A 22901-nucleotide genomic window follows, 5' to 3' on the forward strand; every position below is an offset into this window, starting at 1 on the left:
TTCGAAGCAAACTACCACACACAAAGATGCATGGGATGAGTTTGTACTCACAAAGGGTGCGTCCAAATGTTGTAGTTGCTGTTGCAAATGTTGCTCTTACCTGCGGTATTCCTATGTCTGGTGTTTTTGTACTACCTCAGAAACCAGCCATGGGAGTTGCTTGCAGCTTTTCTTTTCTTTTTATTACAATGGATTATTATTTTTTGTCCTGCCAACACGTGTTGACGTATATGCTATGCTGCGTGTGCATTTTTTTACACTTGTAACCCTCCACATGCAACCTGCCTACCATGGGGAGGAAGGCCGTGGTCAGGCATTGTGTCTACCGGCCTCTTCCCTGGAGTATATGCAGTTGTAGTAAACTTATATTCCATTTGAATGTTTAACCTTACAGCACTTTCCTGTGTATCTGAATGCATGGTCATCTGCTTAGTCTTATAGAAGGACGATACCTGTCCTAGTGTCATGCTCTCCCTGTGGTCGTTAGTTAACACTGTTTAAATCTCTGCTATACCTATTGTAAGATATCATGCACCAACTACCACACATGCCAAAAAGATACTGTGCTTCTATAATTCAGCAGAAACAAAATCACATTATTTTGTCTGTGAATGTCAAGAGAAAGCCGTGCTATGTCATACGGTTGTGCATACTTGCCATGTTCATCATTTTAACACCTTCTTGAAAATATATTTTGCGAACAGATTCAACCACCTTTCAAAAGCTGAGACCAATCTTGGAAAGCCCTCGCTTGCTGAGTGATCTGCGCTACCTTTCACCTGGAGCGCAGACGTACTCATTAGAGTCATTTAACAGCTTGTTGCTTTGCGTTTCCGCTAAATCTGTGGCTTACTAAGCAGATGGCATGAACGTATGGTAAACTGCCTAAAAAAATTACATGAGAAGGCATACCAGCTTCCACATTTGTTTCCAGGACTTAACTAGCCGTTCTTCACTATAGTAAGAATGCTACAAGACTTTAGGCTTCCACCAAGAAAGGAGCGCTACGATGGAAAGTAAAGCTCAGCAAAGCGAGCAGGGGCGCTTCAGCGTCACCCCTTGCAAGACACTTCCAACCTATGGCACTGAAACAAAGTGTGTCCCTTCAGAAATTTACTAGGTTTGTTGCTAATGTTTACCACACATGAAGAATGCCTCTAAGATCTGCTTCGGTAATATCTTTCTTGTGGTATACGCCACCCTACAAAGAGACATGCTGCGACATAGTTGATTTATTTATGTGTTTATGTAGAGGCTACATTCACAAGCTCATCCAAGCAGTGGTGATGAGCCGTGAGGCCAGCTCATACCGGAGCAGCTTTACCAGCAGCTCATCTGGGCCACACCTGCACATGACAGACGCTTATGGAATACCAGCCAAGGAGGAACTCATTGCTACACGACATCCAACATTTTCTGCTACAGCTGAGGAATTTCTAAGAAAATCGTTGCCGTTTTTTAATTTTGTCGGAACAGCAACTGCCTACATTAGCAGCGTCTTTGTGTACACTTAGCTTGCTCTCCCCCTCACTTGATGATGGGAAGAGGAAGGGAATAAGCTGGTGCACTACGTAGGTGGAATTGAGAATGTTGAATATAAGAGGTGGAAGGACAAAAAAGAAAAGAGGGGCTGAGGATGGGGTTTAGTCGTCAAACTGAGACAACATAAAGAAACTGATACTGGCTTAGAAGCAAGCTGACAAAAAATGTAAGTGGATATAAACATTCAAGCAGTTGCTGGCAACAACCGCACACCCATCTTTCTGCAAAAGAAGGAATAAGAAGTTGTGTAGTTCGAATGTGTGGAAAAAAACAACAAAAATGCACAAAGAAAATCGAAAATCGCTAGAAGGAAGTGAGTTATAACAAGATATGCTCAGTTGGGAGTAAAAATACAAATGCACGTCTTCTCGAAAGCTGAAGAACAGGTAAACGCGATTGATGAAATATTTAGTTAACAATAAGCTTACACTGGGGAAGACAATAGACCAGTAAAACCCTGACGTAAACATAACAGTATTTACTTCTATTTTGTCAATATAAACATGAGAACCAAAGAACGTTACATCAAATAGACACCGTACCAGCACGGCTAAGAAACATCCAAGAGCAGTCACACATCATTTTAACCTGAGAGGCCACAATTTGAACGAGCTTAAATTTCATATCCTATGGTCACTCTTCTGTTCATCAGAGATGGAAAATATGGAGAATGATCTCTCTTTTACGAGTTCACTGCACTGCAACTAACAGGCATAAATGTTTCAAACGCACCATGCGGTAATTTCTTTCAGTCTTACAACTGGTTAGACCAGACCTGACAATGCACCCCCCCCCCCCGTCTAATTTATTAGACCAGATATTTTTCTTTTTTTGATTTGGGAACACACTACACGCCCGAAGAAATCCTTGAAGCCCAAGGGTTTTCCCAGTTTGTCAGACTACCCGGTACACCAGCCAGCCGAGCAATATTTGGCAAGTTGGCACGAAACCCCATGGTCGTCAGGCCCGACGCTGTGATGCTTCCCACCGACGTAAGATCCCAGATTTACATACACCGGATGCCGTGATGCATCCCACCTACAACGAGGGACGAAGACTAGCCGGGGGTAAAGCTCTGCTCGCCAGTGCCCGCTTGAACAAGGAGTGAACATGCTTGATACGTTCACGAAGCCTTCTCCTCAGGGGTCATCGTCTGTGATTCTAAAGTCCTTAGCTGCGCTACTATCCGCGCTTCTAGTTCCAGCGTTGCAGAGCAGGTTGGTCTTCCTGTTGCATTGACGGACAGTGTACATAATACGATTTATTCAGATTCCAAAGCCGCTGTCAGGGCCTTTGAGATGCGAATGGTGGCTCAGAGGCCCTACATATAATCCAAAATGATAAAGACATCCAACATCACTCTTTGGTCTGGTTTCCTGCGCACCTTGGAACCATTGAGGGTGCCTAGATCAACCCCAATGAGGAAGCTCACTCGGTGGCATGAGGTTTGACTGACCGTGCGCTGGATAACGCGTTCTCTCCTGGGCGACCCGAGCCAATGTGCTCGTGCAACGAGATTTGATAGCATAATTATCTGTCTACAAGACTCATGCCTTTGCCGCACTCCTCGCTGTGCCGGGCCCAGGCAGTCACTCTCAGCCTTCTGCAAGCAAGCTCTTACCCGAGGCCCACGGCGTTGCACACTGTACCCCGAACGGTTCCCAAGCCCGGACGGCCACCTCTGTGGTAATTATGGGGACTTCGAGCACGTCCTGTTGGGCTGCGTCTCTGCCAGTCCCCCTTTCATCCAAGAGGGAATGATGAATCTCATTAGGGCCCGGGACCAGAACTCTCAATTCCTGGCAGTCCAGAGGACTCGCGAGAGGGCTGTCAGGTTTCACCCGATGGTTCCGAGTAGGCCTAGCCAGGTGACGTTGGGTTAGCTCGCGTCTACTGTGCACCAAATAAAGTTGTTTCGCTCACTCACTCACAAAGTGTTTTACTAATCTATTAGGCTTATTCAGCTTATACTGAGCTTATTATAAGCTCAGTATAAGGTAATTGTTAACCTATTTAATATTGAATCAATCTTGTTTCCCTCAATCTCAGCCTTCAAGCAGGTGCGCATTTGTTCTTTTACTACTAAGCGTACATGTCTTGCCTCTTAGTTCCTTCTAACAATTTCGATTGCCTCATTTCGATGGTTTGACTGACCGTACGCCGGGTAACGAATCCTCTCCTGAACAACCCGAGCCTCTCTGCTCGTACAACGAAATTCGCAAACATAATTATCTCTCAAGAAGACTCCTGCCTTTGCCGTCCTCCTCGCTGTGCGGGTCCAGGCAGTCAATCTCAGACTTCTGCAAACAAGCACTTACCCGAGCCCCACGGCGCTGCACACAATGTACCCCGAACGGTTTCCAAGCCCAGACTGCCTTTGTGTGGTGATAATGCGGACTTGGAACATGTCTTGTGGGGCTGCGCCTCTGCCGGTCCTCCTTTCACCCAGAGGAAATGATGAGGCTCGTTAGGGACCAGGACCAGAATTCTCAAATCCTGGATGTCCAGAGGGCTCGCGAGAGGGCCGTCAGGTTTCACCTGATGGTGCCCGAGTGGGCCTAGCCAGGTGACCTTGAGTTTGCTCGCGTCTATTGTGGACCAAATAAATTTCCTTCACGCACTCGCTCACAAAGTGTTTGGCTAATACATTGTCTTCCTCCGTATAAGATTATTGTTAACTGGTTTATTATTTGATCAAGCTTGTTTCCATCTCTTCAGCCTTCAAGCAGGTGCGCCTTTGTATTATTACTACTAACCGGACATGTATTGCGTCTTAGCTCCTTCCAACAATTTCGATTTTTTCGCTTCGTTTTTTCAGATTTTTCATTCCACGCATTCGAACAGCACGACTTCTTATACCGTCTTTTGCGGGAAGATGGGCGTGCGGCTGTTGTCATCCAGTGCTTGCATGTTTGTATCAGTTTACATTTTTGGTCAGCTTGATTTTAACCAGTATCATTTCCCCGATGTTGTCTTAATCTATCAACTTAACACCATCCCCAGCCCCTCTTTTCTGTTCCTCCTTCTTCACATTTTCTTCAAAATTGTGAATTCCACCTACTTGGTGCACTAGATTATTCTCCTCTTCCTCCCCTCATCAATTGAGTGGGAGAGCAAGTACATAAACACCAAGGTAGGCAGTTGCCATCCTTACGAAGACAAGTTCCGTTGTCGAAGCGTCGGCTTCCAGCGACATTGTCTCGTTATACCACCCTTTGCGACGTTAGGCCTCCATCTACCAGCGAACCCCTCTCTTGTTTTGAATAGAATAAATTTTATCGCGTTCTTAACTGGAGTTGTACACCAAAACAAAAGCTACTGTTTTATCAGGGCATGGCCCAAGCACACAATTGTGCCCGTAGTTTTCTGCCACTGTCCACTGCAGGTACCTTTTCGTGATTTTACTGCGTGCAGTATGCACAACATCTATGTATAGTTCAATGCCACAGTAGTATATTACATTAGACTGCAGTGCCGTGTTAACGTCCCAGAATAGATATGCTTTTATGTGTAACACTACCTTTTCACAAATGCATCTCGAACAAATGAGTATGTGTTGCAAGCGCTTCCTCCTCGTCCTTCTTGTTTGACTTCCCCTTTGTTGTCCTGCACCGTAGTCCATTTTCAACATAGCCAAGGGGGTGACCAGGTCGATGCAATGATGGGCATAGAAATGCAGACTTGTTTTGCAATCCAAAGTTTCATATTGCGCTATTCGTCTTGCCAATCATAGGCCAAATCTGGACATGATAAAGGGGCTGTGTCAGCTAGAACCCAAAATTATCTGAGTACTTTGATACGTTCGTCGCGAACTTTCCACTGAATAACGTCGAATCGAGCTGGCTGCTTTTCAAAGCCGAGATGCATCGCCTTAGACGTCTTTACATCCCCACTATTACAATAATAGAAAGAACATCACCATGGTTTACTGCACCCCTAAAACGACTAAATAATATGAAAAAAGACAGCTGTTTCGATGAGCCAAACGATCTAATTCTTGCACATGGCAGAACTATAACGCCGTCGAGAAAGAATATGACAAGTTAAGCTCTCAAACTGGACACAAGTTTATTTCTACCACATTACCAGCTATGCTGCAAACGAACCCTAAACGATTTTGGAAAATAATGAATCCTAACCAATGCTATCATATTTTACTTAACAGTAGCTCCAGACTTCCGATTCCTGAGACTGAGGTTGCCGATCTTCGTAATACAACATTTACTTCTGTTTTTACTAATTAATTACCTGGTGGCATGCCCGATTCACCATACCTCGCGTACCAGCTCATGCACAATATCACATTCGATCCATCGGCATGATCAAAGTAATGGAATCTTCGAAGAACTTGTCATTCACGTCAGTAGACGGTATCAATGCCAAACTGCCAAAACATAATAAACAAATGTGTATCCTGTTTTTATCACTGATATTCTACGAATCACTTAACGGCGCTTCAATTCCACATGAGTGGCAGTAGGGCAAGGTCATGCCAGTCTTCAAGAAAGAAAACCTATCATCACCAAGTAACTACCGCCCTATTTTCATAACAAACGTGTCTCGTAAAGTATAGGAACATACTTCATGCTCGCGTATTGCTAACTTCCTAACATCCGTCAATTTGTTTGACCCAGGTCAACGTCGTTTCCGCCAAAATCATTCACGTGACACCCAACCTGCTCTTTTCTTGAACGACTTACATTTAAACCTAGATTGTAACATCCCGATTAGAACAATATTTCTAGATTTTGGAAAAGCGCTCGATAAGGCCCCTCATGGTAGTCTCTTAATAAAGTTATCCCGTACTATTTTTCATCTTTGCGTCCTAAGCTGGATTCGACGGTTTCTAACTAACCATCAGGAGTCCGTATACGCTCACACCCTTCATCCTTAACACCCGTGCTTTCAGGTATAGCTCAAGGTACCTTATTTGGTCCCCTCCTTTTGTTAATATAAATCAATGACCTGTCTTGTAATATTTATTCTCATATCCGACTCTTCGCAGATAATTGTGTCGTTTACCGAGCAGTTGCTCACCCCTATTGCGCACACAAAACTGGTGTAACACTTGGCTCATGTCAATAAATGTAGCTAAAACTATGTTAATATGTACTCATCGTCATCGTAATTACGATATGCCTAATTATAGCATCGATAACATGCAGATTGCAATAGCTGATTCATTCAAATATCTTCGCCTGTATATCTCGCGTGACTTGGACATGTCATGTTAACCACATAATAAATTATGCTAATCGTACTCTAGGTTATCTACGCCGTAACATTTTTGTCGATTCTCCATCTATTGAACAAATTGCTTTTCTAACCTTTGTGGGGCCCAAGCTGGAGTATGCCGATGCTATTTTTGACCCCCACCACAATAACCTTATTAACCCTCTCGAGTTGATCAGAACCTTTCGGCTAATTTTACCCGCGCTACACAATGCATTACTTTTGAAGAAAATATAATAAGGCAAATGATTGTTGCAATATTTTATTGCTACTAGAAATTACAAGGATGGTGCGGATCGGTACGTTGGCCTAGCACAGCGTGCATAGCATATATCTGAACAGAATATCTAGGAATTCTGTTTGTTTATTAGGTCCCACCGAATAACTGCGTCGATACCGCTAGCTGAACTATACAAACAGAAATTTCATAGTTGAACAGCATCGACATAGGATCTGTGACCACAAAGCCTCCAGCCATTGTGGATGCGACAGACGATCGTACATGCAGTGGTATAAAACATGAACTAACTGCTTTGTTTGCTTTTGTTCTCAAGCCTCGTAGAAGTTATGCCACTACATTTGCATGAATTTCCAATTAAGCAGAGAAACATGATAAACATGACAGGCTATGAGCTTGTTCACACGCTACCGCTTTAAAAAGCTCGCGGCAGCCGCTTCTAAAGCTTCATTGCTTGATTTCTTCCAGTCAAAGACTGCGCTAGATGGTACATCACTGTTAGGTGCGTACAAGCTTGATCTCCGTATCCAAAAGACCGAATTGAGGCAGTTTTCACAAATGTAAGAATCACCTTCACATTCTCGCAACATGTGCATAGGCACTGCTTTATATTAGATGGTGCGAATTGATTAAATTCGCACCTACCTCGAGTATGCGCCTGTGTGTCTGTGGGTGTATATGGGTTTACAAATTTACGCAACATTCGTTTAAACTTTCACACAATTGCTCAAGGTCAAGATGCAATTTGTCAAAAACTTTTTTATGTGAGGGCAAGCTCAGGTACTGAGCATCAGTGTGGTTGCATTTATCCCGGAATCATAATTCTTTTTTTTTTCAGCCCATCAAGCAATCAGCCCACGGAAACGCAGATTTCAAAGAGCGCACGCGATATTTCCGGCAACTAGTACATGTGAAGTGCGGGCATGTCAAGTTGTCCCGAAATAATTTTTTTTTTACACGAACGTTTCCTTTCCGATGCCTCCCTCATTTGCCTGAAGGCCGTGGCTGCTGGGTAGTACCGCGGTCCTGCCATATATACAGCCAACACTATGAGAACACTGAATTACGTGCCCGATGGTGGAATCATACTCCTGGTCACATGACAACAGCTGCCATATGATCGAACCATTAGGCCACAGTTGCATGAATAGTTAGATAACGACAGCGTCAACTTGCTCTCAGAGTTAGTCGCCGCATACGTCTCCTTGACTATAACGCGCGCAAGCGAGAGCGCACCCACTCTCCAACTTTCCTTCCCACGAAAGACACATCGATGAAATCGGCAAACTTACAGCATTTGTTTAGCAATTTAAGAAAGCTTCGCTTCACATATATCCAAGGTGTGCGTTGCTCATACATAGTTTATTATTCATACTCGCCTGTGCTTGTATTCGTAGAGTACGCATAGTGGGTGCATTGTCATTCTAATGAAATTTATTTTCGGAAGCAGTTAGCTATGCAAAGAAAAGAAAGTGTGCATTTGATTTATATATCGCATTTATGTGCGATATACGAAAGCAATGTCTGGAGCATGCACAACAACAAGAAGATATTCAAGAAAAGAAGTGGAGCTGCGAAATCATTGTAACCATCCAACTTATCTGCTACGTCTTAGACGAAATCACCGTAAAGTAAACAATTAGCTTGCGAGGCGCATAAAATAATTAAAGCAGATTTCGCTTTAAAGCAGTACACCATTCACGTAAACCAATGGCTTACGTTAATTACTGCTCTCGCATTCACTTAGGATTCAGCAAAAGAAATTAATTTGCTTATTAAAAAAATACCTTTGTTCCCACAGCGCGCCTTACGGTGACCGTATCATTAGGAGAAGCACTTGAATGGCTCTCACAAGAGCAACCCCCGGAAAAAAACAAGCGGCAGGCGGGATTGCTTGCCGCCTGTAGTCGAGATAGCAGTCGCGTTACTCTCAGCTCAGAAACAGTCGTTGGCTAGCTCCGCAGAAAGAGCGTGCAGGATACGCATCAGAAGGCGCTGTGAAGCAGAGGTAGGTGGATCTACCCACTATTGTTTCGTTCCACTTTGCGCTGCTTTTTCAGCAGCAGGGGTATTCCATGGCTAGTGTATACATAAAGATAAAAATTGGCCTGATGCGAAACATGTAGTTAATCAAGGAGATTGCAGCCAATGGCTCCGTTGGGCATTTCAGCGAAGTTTGGATGGTCAATACCCAACAGCACCTGCCAAGGAAAGGGTCTCTGAATTTACCGATTTTCCTTCGTAATTGTCATTTGCCAGTTGCATTCTCTACCTAAAAGTCGAGCGTGAAGATTAGCACATTTGTTTTTCTGTTAGAAACAATTCTAGTCTAGGAGCTTTTTCTGAATACGGGTCTACTGGTTTTATGCCCCAACAGTACCGCTTTCATAAGAAGGAGGGAGATATCTGACTACAGAAGTTAATGAAGTGTTGCCCTATTGGTTGCTAGCAAACAAATGACTTTACCCGTCTTATACAAAATAATGTGCAACTCTCCGGAATGCATATTCAATAAACCCACACCTTAGCTTTTGAAAGACAGGCATCGAACTACAGCTTGCATATAAAGGGTATCGCGAGTCATACAAGTGTCAGGCTATCACTTTCCATTGCGATTGGGCCGAATCCAGATTGCGCTCAGCGCGTATGCATGGTCACGCCCCTTTTGATCGCGATCTTGGTTGATCCGGGCTGATACAATCGCGATCCGCACACCACGATCGCGCCTCTTTACCGAAATTGTAGGCGGACGACCATGCATTTGAGAGAGTTGCAGAAGATCAGTAGACGAAAACAGTCCTACAAAAAATATACATATTTTCATGAAAAAGAAAAAGATTTCAATGGTAGAATTTTCGCACCATATTTGACAAATATGATAAATGATTTAGACCCACTTACTACAACTGGTGTGATTGAGCTCACTCAGACTTTATCTGGATCGTTATATGACTAATAATTATCGGGTCGCTCGGTTAACCCCCTTTCTTCTCGTTTATTACATAACGAGGGTCCCGAATCCGGCAACATTGATGCCTTCAGGTAGCATATGTGGGTTTATTGACCAGTTGCCTTCACCCGAAAAGATCACGTTCTCGTGACGCCTGCGGCAAAAAAGACGTTCCACGTCCGCCGCCAAGGTCCGTGAGTGGGCGCGCTGGCTAAGACTCCCAGGGTTCTACTAGTACACATAAATACCCAAGAAAATGGATGGGGAAATGCCGCCGCGGTAGCTCAATTGGTAGAGCATCGCACGCGACATGCGAAGGTTGTGGGTTCGGTTCCCACCTGCGGCAAGTTGTTTTTTCATCCACTTTAATTTCCATTAATTTATCATTACTTTATTTCATTTATTAAGCACATGTAATTTCCCCTATGTTGTACTTGGTGTCAGTGTTTGTTGGCTTCTCATTATATGACTAATAATTATCGGGTCGCTCGGTTAACCCCCTTTCTTCTCGTTTATTACATAACGAGGGTCCCGAATCCGGCAACATTGATGCCTTCAGGTAGCATATGCGGGTTTATTGACCAGTTGCCTTCACCCGAAAAGATCACGTTCTCGTGACGCCTGCGGCAAAAAAGACGTTCCACGTCCGCCGCCAAGGTCTGTGAGTGGGGGCGCTGGCTAACACTCCCAGGGTTCTACTAGTACACATAAATACCCAAGAAAGTGGATGGGGAAACGCCGCCGCGGTAGCTCAATTGGTAGAGCATCGCACGCGACATGCGAAGGTTGTGGGTTCGGTTCCCACCTGCGGCAAGTTGTTTTTTCATCCACTTTAATTTCCATTATTTTTCATTACTTTATTTCATTTATTAAGCACATGTAATTTCCCCTATGTTGTACTTGGTGTCAGTGTTTGTTGGCTTCTCATTATATGACTAATAATTATCGGGTCGCTCGGTTAACCCCCTTTCTTCTCGTTTATTACATAACGAGGGTCCCGAATCCGGCAACATTGATGCCTTCAGGTAGCATATGCGGGTTTATTGACCAGTTGCCTTCACCAGAAAAGATCACGTTCTCGTGACGCCTGCGGCAAAAAAGACGTTCCACGTCCGCCGCCAAGGTCTGTGAGTGGGGGCGCTGGCTAACACTCCCAGGGTTCTACTAGTACACATAAATACCCAAGAAAGTGGATGGGGAAACGCCGCCGCGGTAGCTCAATTGGTAGAGCATCGCACGCGACATGCGAAGGTTGTGGGTTCGGTTCCCACCTGCGGCAAGTTGTTTTTTCATCCACTTTAATTTCCATTAATTTATCATTACTTTATTTCATTTATTAAGCACATGTAATTTCCCCTATGTTGTACTTGGTGTCAGTGTTTGTTGGCTTCTCATTATATGACTAATAATTATCGGGTCGCTCGGTTAACCCCCTTTCTTCTCGTTTATTACATAACGAGGGTCCCGAATCCGGCAACATTGATGCCTTCAGGTAGGATATGTGGGTTTATTGACCAGTTGCCTTCACCCGAAAAGATCACGTTCTCGTGACGCCTGCGGCAAAAAAGACGTTCCACGTCCGCCGCCAAGGTCTGTGAGTGGGGGCGCTGGCTAACACTCCCAGGGTTCTACTAGTACACATAAATACCCAAGAAAGTGGATGGGGAAACGCCGCCGCGGTAGCTCAATTGGTAGAGCATCGCACGCGACATGCGAAGGTTGTGGGTTCGGTTCCCACCTGCGGCAAGTTGTTTTTTTCATCCACTTTAATTTCCAATAATGTATCATTACTTTATTTCATTTATTAGGCACATGTAATTTCCCCTATGTTGTACTTGGTGTCAGTGTTTGTTGGCTTCTCATTATATGACTAATAATTAATGGGTCGCTCGGTTAACCCCCTTTCTTCTCGTTTATTACATAACGAGGGTCCCGAATCCGGCAACATTGATGCCTTCAGGTAGCATATGTGGGTTTATTGACCAGTTGCCTTCACCCGAAAAGATCACGTTGTCGTGACGCCTGCGGCAAAAAAGACGTTCCACGTCCGCCGCCAAGGTCTGTGAGTGGGGGCGCTGGCTAACACTCCCAGGGTTCTACTAGTACACATATATACCCAAGAAAGTGGATGGGGAAACGCCGCCGCGGTAGCTCAATTGGTAGAGCATCGCACGCGACATGCGAAGGTTGTGGGTTCGGTTCCCACCTGCGGCAAGTTCTTTTTTCATCCGCTTTAATTTCCATTAATTTAGCATTACTTTCTTTCATTTATTCAGCACATGTAATTTCCCCTATGTTGTACTTGGTGTCAGTGTTTGTGGGCTTCTCATTATATGACTATATATATATATATATATATATATGACTACCAGTACCATGTTACCAATTTATCTTCATCCCAGGGACTATGCACGACGCCATACATGGCATGCACCGCTCGAGCATTCACCACAGACAGGCAGTTTATCAAGCTGAAGGAGAGGCTAGCCATTCAAACTGAAAGCAATATTTTGGTGGATCCTCTAAACACGTGGAACATGCACTACGAAAGCCAAACCATGTTTATTTAGTGGACAATAATTATTCGATGTGGGCACCTTCAGCTGACGAGAAGCACAACTTCAGGGTTATTTTTGGTTTACTTACCTGAGTCTCAGTAAGTGGACCAATTTTTTCAAGGCATACAATAAATTGCTGCCACAGCCTTTGATATATATAGGTAGACAAATAACAACGCAATAAGAAAAGAAAGACAGAATAAAGAAAGAAAACAAGACGGGGTGAGAGAGAAAACATGCAGAATGAAGAAAAAATGGCCATGGGAGATAGCCGAAGGCTACGTAGTGTACTCGTAGATAGTGGGGTTATCACTGGCAATGTCCAGATCTTTGACCCGCTCTCCAAGAGAAGTGTCAAGTGGCCAAGGTGTGAGAGCCATAAAAAATGGAATGCGTTATTCGTGCTTTTACGAGGTTAGCAACGCCGCAAGCCAGATTGCGTCGCACTGATTAAGAGCACCCTGGCGCTTTTAATGTTCTTTTCTGATATAGGCGCATTGTGCGAGCAACACCTGTCAGTCGGCAGCGTGCAATACCTTGCCTGCATGCTTGCTCATAATGCTTGATTGTTTCCTGAAAGAAGCGCGAGGTTTCTGCATGACGCCTTTGTAAGCGGTCGCACGCACCGGTGCACCGTGCATTTTACGAGGGCACGCAAAATGGCATCGAGTGCTTTAGGAAAGTGTGAAACAGTAGCCTAGACCTGAGAAGGGAACGGAAGAAACTGGTATATAAGAAGCCGATCAATGAGTTAGTAGTAAGAGGGAAAATAGAGGAATTCCAGATCAAGCTACAGAACAGGTACTCGGCTTTAACTCAGGAAGAGGACCTTAGTGCTGAAGCAATGAACAAGAATCTTATGGGCATCATTAAGGATTGTGCAATGGAAGTCGGAGGCAACTCCGTTAGGCAGGATACCAGTAAACTATCACAGGAGACGAAAGATCTGATCAAGAAACGCCAATGTATGAAAGCCTCTAACCCTACAGCTAGAATAGAACTGGCAGAACATTCGAAGTTAATCAACAAGCGTAAGACAGCTGACATAAGGAAGTATAATATTGATAGAATTGAACATGCTCTCAGAAATGGAGGAAGTCTAAAAACAGCGAAGAAGATCGAAACTAGGAGTTGGCAAGAATCAGATGTATGCGTTAAGAGACAAAGCCGGCAATATCATAACTAATATGGATGCGATAGTTCAAGTGGCTGAGGAGTTCTATAGAGATTTATACCGTAGCAGTGGCACGCACGACGATAATGGAAGAGAAAGTAGTCTAGAGGAATTCGAAATCCCAGAGGTAACGCCGGAAGAAGTAAAGAAATCCTAAGAAAATGAAAGGCAGCTGGGGAGGATCAGGTAACAGCAGATTTGTTGAAGGATGGTGGGCAGATTGTTCTAGAGAAACTGGCCACCCTGTATACGCAATGCCTCATGACTTCGAGCGTACCGGAATCTTGGAAGAAAGCTAACATAATCCTAATCCATAAGAAAGGGGACGCCAAAGACTTGAAAAATTATAGACCGATCAGCTTACTGTCCGTTGCCTACAAACTATTCACTAAGGTATTCGCAAATGACCAAAGCAAAGGACCAGGCAGGATTCCGTAAAGGCTACTCAACAATTGATCATATTCACACTATCAATCAGGTGATAGAGAAATGTAGGGAATATAACCAACCCTTATATATAGCGTTCATTGATTACGAGAAAGCGTTTGATTCTGTCGAAACCTCAGCAGTCATGGAGGCATTACGGCGTCAGGGTGTAGACGAGCCGTATGTAAAAATACTGAAAGATATCTATAGTGGCTCCACAGCCACCGTAGTCCTCCATAAAGAAAGCAACAAAATCCCAATAAAGAAAGGCGTCAGACAGGGAGATACGATCTCTCCAATGCTATTCACAGCGTGTTTACAGGAGGTATTCAGAGACCTGGATTGGGAAGAATTAGGGATAAAAGTTGATGGAGAATACCTTAGTAACTTGCGATTCGCTGATGATATTGCCTTGCTTAGTAACTCAGGGGACCAATTGCAATGCATGCTCACTGACCTGGAGAGGCAAAGCAGAAGAGTGGGTTTAAAAATTAATCTGCAGAAAACTAAAGTAATGTTTAACAGACTCGGAAGAGAACAGCAATTTACAATAGGCAGCGAGGCACTGGAAGTTGTAAGGGAATACATCTACTTAGGGCAGGTAGTGACGGCAGATCCAGATCATGAGACAGAAATAATCAGAAGAATAAGAATGGGCTGGGGTGCGTTTGGCAGGCATTCTCAGATCATGAACAGCAGGTTGCCATTATCCCTCAAGAGGAAAGTGTATAATAGCTGCGTCTTACCAGTACTCACCTACGGGGCAGAAACCTGGCGGCTTACGAAAAGGGTTCTACTCAAATTGAGAACGACGCAACGAGCTATGGAAAGAAGAATGATAGGTGTAACGTTAAGGGATAAGAAAAGAGCAGATTGGGTGAGGGAACAAACGAGAGGTAATGACATCTTAGTTGAAATCAAGAAAAAGAAATGGGCATGGGCAGGACATGTAATGAGGAGGGAGGATAACCGATGGTCATTAAGGGTTACGGACTGGATCCCAAGGGAAGGGAAGCGCAGCAGGGGGCGGCAGAAAGTTAGGTGGGCGGATGAGATTAAGAAGTTTGCAGGGACGGCATGGCCACTATTAGTACATGACCGGGGTTGTTGGAGAAGTATGGGAGAGGCCTTTGCCCTGCAGTGGGCGCAAACAGGCTGATGATGATGATGATGGTGATGATGATGATGATGATGATGGTGGTGGTGGTGCTGATGATGATGATGATGATGATGATGATGATGATGATGATGATGAAACAGTAGCCCCGCTGAATTACGCGCCTGATACGTAACTCATTTTGGGGGTGGCAAAAGGTTGGGTTGCTCTATTTATCCTATTCTGGACGGACTGACATCGGCATTCATCGTGATATGAGTTCTGCCATATTTTTGTCTGTTTGTTTTTTTTCATTTTTCAGTGAAAGGATGTAGTCTATCCTAGGCAACACAGGTGAGCGCGTCTTCAAAGCTCAGCAGATGAGAGAATGGGTAAAAATACATTATAATATTGTTTTCAATTTGCAATCATACTATAGATTTGGGCAAGTGCATTGCAATGCCTCAAGTGCATCAGAAGGAACCCATAGAGTATACCTGGGCAGGAAAAGAAACTGCTGTTCTTTTCTGATAGTGCATCGCCATCTGCCGGTAGTCAGGTCAAATGTCAAAGGGGGTCAACTACTGGGCGGTCTGTTACGATTCTCGTACCTCGCCATTTCGTCGCAGGCGTTAAACATCGTTACGCGTGATTTTGTTAACCATGCGATAGCCGAAGCGAAAGCGGGCGGAGCCAACCTCTTTCTTTACTAGAATGACTGGGGAGCACCTGGAACTTGCCGAATGTCGTATGAACTTTCTTCTATAATTTTAGGCTCGATAAATGACACGAAATACGGGCACCGGTGAACAATACGGTAGCCTGCAGTTTGCAGGCCACGCGTCGTGGCGGAACGCTCGACGGGCGTATGAACATCGAACGAGCAAGTGGTCTTGTCAAACTAGGTGAACAGACCCCTGTTCTGGCAGTGGTATAAGACGTGCATTTACGGTAGTCATCAAAAATATGGAAAGTGCCGATGCTAGGACGCAAGCTTCACTCTGGCGATGCACTTAATATATGAAAAACGTTGGACCTCGGAAGCTATTCCTGGCAGCAGATATTACTCGAACAATAAACAAAATACGCGTACCTGATGACGCTGCGCATACTCCGGTAGTTCCATTCGTGTTAACAATGCCCTCTTTAGCTATCGGCCTGGTCAACCCGCGCCATCAGAATCCTTCGAGCAAGTTGACACCTATGGGTTTCTTTTTCTCGTTTCATAACAGTTGGCTTTATTATTATTTTAGAAATTGCTCCGTAGTTCACTGGGTTTTTCGTGTTTTTCATTTCTCAACTTTTATCTCTCACGTTGTAACGGCTCTCAATATATAGACAAAGTTATCGCAAGCGCTCTGCCACAGTACAGATTCATAACATGTTGTAGCAGTGTCACCGCTAATTTAAAAGCTTCATCTATCATCAATGCAATGCGCAGGGCCACCCAACAGTGCCACGATGGAGGAAGAGTCATACCGTTACGTCGAAGGCCTGTGGATGCACAAGATGTTCAAGGATGAAGCTATCCTCTCCGCAATGAACTACAAACCACGGGAGCGAGACGTCCTTGTCGTAACGTACCCGAAATGCGGCACCAATTGGACGCAGTTTATCGTTTACAACATCTTAACACATGCGGCGCCGGTCTCCAATATGTTGGAGTTCAGAATTACGTGCCCGTTCATCGATTTGACTGGAGCAAGTTCTGCTGAGAGCCCGTTGAGAACTGGCCCCATTATGTCACACTTCCCCTTCAGCGTTTTACGTCCAGTGGACTGTGCCAAGTACATCTACGTAGCCAGGAACCCTTATGACTGTGCCGTGTCCTTCTACCACTTCATGAAGGGGCTGACTCCGCGAACTGTCACCGATGTTTCCTTTGAGAAGTTCCTGAGCTTCTACTTGAAAGGAAAGGTAACTTTTTTACTCGCTTTATCCCCTGCAACCAGAATCCGGATGTATCTCGATTGGCTTACTGTAGTTAATTTTACTCAGACGACTTATACATACGTCAAGCGTCTGCAGTTTCTACATTAGCTGGTCACTAGATACAAATTCATTATGACTATGTTACTTACGATTGCGTACACGAGCAACAATTGTTTATTAACTACTTATTATAACATTTTCAGCAAGGTAATTGAAAAATTATTCGTAGTACGTTTAGCTAGCTATTTCGCAAAGTTCAGTATTTTGTCATCTAATTAATTTGGATTTCGATCTATTACTCAACTAAATTAGCGCTCATTACTTTAACTTATCTTCTTAAAGCAGCCATTGACGCTAGTAGATTGGATGGTACCTTGTTTCTTGCTTTTTCTAATGCTTTCGATTCATTAAATCATGACATACTTTTTGCTAAACTAAGCGCTGTTGGCATATGTGGTACAGCATTTTGCCTAATTTGCAATTATTTACATGATGGAAAACATGTCGTCTGTATACTCATTGACATTCTCTGCTCCTACGATTCTCATTCTCGTACCAAACTAACACAAGGGTTCCACAAGGCTCAATACTAGGACAAATTTTATTTATCTCGAGAGCATCAATGATCTTCCAGAATGCATTACACATTCTAGTTGTATTTTAAGTGCTGATGACACAACAATTTATTCTTCTAACACGTGTTTGCAATCACTGATATCTTACATTAACGCTGACGGGGCTAAAATCGTGAATTGGTGCAGAGATAATATGTTCAATATCAATGCTACCAAATCGAAATTTTTAATTATTTTCATCCCGCAAGAAAGTGCACAGAAGAAGCCATGCATTAACATTGGTCCGACTTCACTTCAGGCTGCTGACCATGCAACATTTCTTGTAGTTGAATTGGAAAATGATTTGAAATTTACAACTCACATATTTTTATTAACAAGTAAAATGGCATATGTTCTCAGAATACCAATCAAAATCCGCCCGTGTTTTCCTGTACGTGTAATAATTTCACTCTACTATGCATTTCTTCACAGCCACATCTGTTACTGCATTTCTTTTTGGGGCAATACCTACGTAACTCACTTGTCGCCCCTGCAGCACACTCAAAAGCAAGCTTTGGGAATAATCACTTACTGCCATTTTTCATCTTGTGCCTTGCCATTACTCCAAGCATATAATATTTTGACAGGAGGGGATTTAATTAAACGTTCTCTTGGTGTCCTGTCGTATAGGTTTTGTCAAGGAGAACTACCAATTTTGTTGATAACAAAAGACTAAACCCTACATTTCCCTGGCACTCGATTTTCACACCATAATAACTACCTGCTACCGAAACCAAGAACTAACTAAAGCAAATTTACTGTGAACTTTTTGGCAACACCCCCCCCCCCCCCTATATGGAATTGACTGAGTAATACTTGTTGGAGGGCTAGTTGTTGCATGTTTTCAGAAGGGGGTTTTAGGGCCGAAAAAAGACAGCACATATTTGACAGCACATTTTCCCGTCTCGCTTGCTATGATTTGTCTTTTTTCGGTGCTACAATCCTCTTCTCGAAAAAAAGAAACTTCGTCACCACTTGTTAGAACAGTGAAGGTTTTGTTTATTTCACGCTTCTGTACGTGGAATAATACTTCGAGAATCTGCCTTTTGTGTTTAAACTTTACAATTATTACTATGACCTGAATTTTTTGTTAATATTTGTGTTTCATTAACTTAGAAGTTATACCAGTTTTATTCTAGCTGTAGGGTTAGAGGCTTTCATACATTGGCGTTTCTTGTTCGCAGGAGACGAATGATCTGATCATTAAACGTCAATGTATGAAAGGCTCTAACCCTACAGCTAGAATAGAGCTGGCAGGACTTTCTAAGTTAATCAACAAGCGTAAGAGAGCTGACATAAGGAACTATAATTTGGGTAGAATTGAACATGCTCTCAGGAACGAAGGAAGCCTAAAAGCAGTGAAGAAGAAAATAGGAATAGGCAAGAATAAGATGTATGCGTTAAGAGATAAAGCCGGCAATATCGTTACTAATATGGATGAGATAGTTCAAGTGGCTGAGGAGTTCTATAGAGATTTATACAGTACCAGTAGCTCGCACGACGATAATCTGAGAGAGAATAGTCCAGAGGAATTCGATATGCCACAAGTAACGCCGGTAGAAGTAAAGAACGCCTTGAGAGCTATACAAAGGGGGAAGGGAGCTGGGGAGGATCAGGTAACAGCAGATTTGATGAAGGATGGTGGGAGCATTGTTCTAGAAAGACTGGCCACCCTATATACACAATATCTCATGACCTCGAGCGTACCGGAATCCATGAGAAAGGGGACGCCAAAGACTTGAAAAATTATAAACCAATCAGCTTACTCTCCGTTGCCTACAAAGTATTTCCAAAGATAATCGCAAATAGTATCAGGAACACCTCAGACTTCTTTCAACCTAAAGACAAGGCAGGATTCCATAAAGGCTACTCAACAATAGACCACATTCACACTATCAATCAGGTGATAGCGAAATGTGCGGACTATTACCAACCCTTATATATAGCTTTCATTTGTTCAGAAAAAGCGTTTGATTCAGTCAAAACCTCAGCACTCATCGAGGCATTACGGAATCAGGGTATAGATTAGCCATATGGTAAATTACTGAAAGATATCTATAGCGGCTCCACAACCACCGTAGTCATCCATAAAGGAGGCAACAAAATCCCAAGAAAAAAAGGCGTCAGACAGGGAGATACGATCTCTCCAGTGCTATTCACAGCGTGTTTACAGGAGGTATTCCGAGATCTGGAGTGGGAAGAATTGGGGATAAAAGTTGATGGAGAATACCTTAGCAACTTGCGATTCGCTGATGATATTGCCTTGCTTAGTAAATCAGGAGAACAATTGCAGTGCATGGTCAATGACCTGGAGAGACAAAGCCGAAAGGTGGGTCTGAAAATTGATCTGCAGAAAACTAAAGTAATGGTTAACAGCATCTGAAGAGAACAGTAGTTTACGATAGATAGCGAGGCACTGGAAGTGGTAAGGGAATATATCTACTTAGGACAGGTAGTGACCGCGGATCCGGATCATGAGACTGAAATAACCAGAAGAATATGAATGGGCTGGGGTGCGCTCGGCCGCCATTCTCAAATCATGAACAGCAGGTTGCCACTATCCATCAAGAGAAAAGAGTATAACAGCTGTGTCTTACCAGTACTAACGTATGAGGCAGAAACCTGGAGGCTTACGAAAAGGGTTCTGCTTAAATTGAGGATGACGCAACGAGCTATGGAAAGAAGAATGATGGGTGTAACGTTAAGGGATAAGAAAAGAGCAGATTGGGTGAGGGAACAAACGCGGGTTATTGACATTTTTTTTTTGAAATCAAGAAAAAGAAATGGGTATGGGCAGGACATGTTATGAGTAGGGAAGATAACCGATGGTCTTTAAGGGTTGCGGACTGGATTCCAAGGCAAGGCAAGCGTAGGAGTATGCGGCAGAAAGTTAGGTGGGTTGATTATATTAGAAGGTTTGCAGGGACAGCATGGCCACGATTAGTACACGAGCGGGGTAGTTGGAGAAGTATGGGAGATACCTTTGCCCTGTAGTGGGCGCAACCAGGCTGATGATGAGGATGATGTGTTCCATAGGATTGCTACTTCTTTTAACCGTATTAAGTACTTTATCTATGCATTTATTGTTGAAGATCCCTGGCCCAGTCTTTGACTATGGGACCTCCTAGCGCTGCGTGTTTTGTACAAAATTTCAATCGCATCAATAAACTCAGACTGAAAGTGAAAAAAAGACGTGTTCGTGTATTGTCACATGGTGAAAACGACCACATCTGCTGAAGTTAGTAGGACACCTCATGTTTAAAGAACTTTGTGACAAATCACTCACAGTAGCATGGATGGTTCTCCATTGCTGCAAAAATATTCGATAGGAAAGTGCTGTAGGCGGTGTTCTACGAATCTCCAACTAATGTAACGAAAGAATGGACTCGTTCCCAATATAGTATAGATAGTTCATTATCTATAGTTGTTTCGCGTACCTTGAAGCAATCTATAAAATAGTCGTTCACCTTAGGCGATTTGGACAAATACATATTATTGGTCGCCCAGGCTGATCAGATGTGTATTAAAGTGCGATAACCTAAGAAGCTCATTGAATAATTGACAATTTTAAATATTTTTCGTCGGGCACAAATTACAATGCAACCGCTGCAGACCGTGCTCATAAACGAGTAGTGCTGTTTCTACGATGCTATTCATAACGTAGCTCATTTTCCCGAGCTTGAGGAAAGCGCCCAAATTATATGTAAAGACCAATAAAGTTATTATAAGATTTTGAGAAGGGCTAGTTGGGTCATATTTTGAATTGAGGTTAAACAGCGCGAATCAACAAGGACACGAGACAATAAATACCACAGACAAGCGCTCACTGCCTACTGAAAGTTTATTTGAGATTCTCCACCCCTTTAATACCTTTTTCATTATAGACATGCGTACACGAGTGGCAAAAACATTTGCAAGACCGCAACATCATGATGTTTGTGAAACGTTCTTAGGATCCTCAGAAGGAATCTCTTGGTAAAACCGCGTGTAACGAAAACTTGTTGACTAGTAACCGCTTAGGTCTCTGTGACCGTTGTAGGGACTTTAGTATCGTTGTGCAGAAAAAAGAATTCCCTCCTCAGTTATGTCTGTCTCCCGTCCTCACATGACTGCCCACCAGGTATGATGTCGCCTACGAATGCTAATTCTTTCTTGAACGTGGGGGCTCCATAAGCGAGCAGGCGCAAAATGTTTTCAACTACACCTCCTTCCCCCATATGGCCCCGGAAATGGTGTGAAAGGACTAAGGTAGCGAGATCAACGGTTGTTCAGCTGTGGAGACCATGTTTGAACGTGCAGGCAAGCGTAAGAAGCACAAACGTAGGATATTGATGCAAGCTCGAGAGCCCGTAGCGTCTACTGGTGCGGCGAACTCGATTGACGGAAGGCGTAGTTGTGCGCCACCAGTACGGGGGTCACTTAATGACGCTGGTATCGACGCATTCTGTGCAAAACAAACGGGGATACTACTACTTGGGAGTGCACACAATTGCAAAATTACACCCTGAAATTTATCTTACCTTGAACTTACGTTACCTTGAACTGAAATTCCCTTACCTTGAACTTACTTACCTTGAAATTTCTTTTGCGCGAATAAATGTAACTTGGGCCTCAATTCGGTGACGGCCATTTATGTACCCTAGGGCCCATACACCGCCTGCAGCACTCCCAAAGCGTTTAGGGTACCAGAGGGTGACAGCATCCTTGATTCAGGCTATACAATTTCTCATAGTTCAAATAGCATCCTTGGATAAATACAGTGCCTGTCTTCTGCTGAGTAACTCAGCACAACTAGTAACAAATTGTGTCATCGTCCTAATTCCCATCAAGTGTGCCCTTCAGTAAAACGTGTATGGACCGGGGATTCCACAATAAAGCAAATTTTTGGTGCTGCCTTCGAATGTAGCTTGAAATCGTGCACTTCTGGGAAAATTTGGCGGTGCGAGTTCCAGTGGACCGACCTGTTCAAGTGGTCCGTCTTAGTTAGCAGTAAAATCAATTTTTTTGGTAACCTTTGGTGCATAAACTTTAGTTCACGGGCGTACGTTCTTGGTGTGTAAGGACCAGTAAAACATAGACAAAACAACCAGTCTGTAAGCTCTGCTATACAGGCACACGTTATCTGCAACTCTTCACAAC

The 22901-nt window shown here is 43.6% G+C and overlaps 1 protein-coding gene across 5 annotated transcripts in view; it reads left to right on the forward strand.

Annotated features, from left to right (window-relative positions):
• LOC135897211 (sulfotransferase 1C2-like) overlaps nucleotides 1-22901 on the forward strand; it is a 56957-nt gene that overhangs the window by 30092 nt on the left and 3964 nt on the right. For 2 of the 5 annotated variants that reach the window (XM_070529917.1, XM_070529915.1), the window contains exons 1-2: nucleotides 15582-15608; nucleotides 16658-17133. In XM_070529917.1, the coding sequence (XP_070386018.1) occupies nucleotides 15605-15608; nucleotides 16658-17133 (480 nt within the window). In that variant the 5' untranslated portion in view covers nucleotides 15582-15604. The other 3 variants (XM_065425792.1, XM_065425795.1, XM_065425794.1) reach the window with 3 other exon arrangements.

This window comes from Dermacentor albipictus, unplaced genomic scaffold (genome assembly GCF_038994185.2).
Source record: "Dermacentor albipictus isolate Rhodes 1998 colony unplaced genomic scaffold, USDA_Dalb.pri_finalv2 scaffold_35, whole genome shotgun sequence".
In the NCBI taxonomy this organism is placed as follows: domain Eukaryota; kingdom Metazoa; phylum Arthropoda; class Arachnida; order Ixodida; family Ixodidae; genus Dermacentor; species Dermacentor albipictus.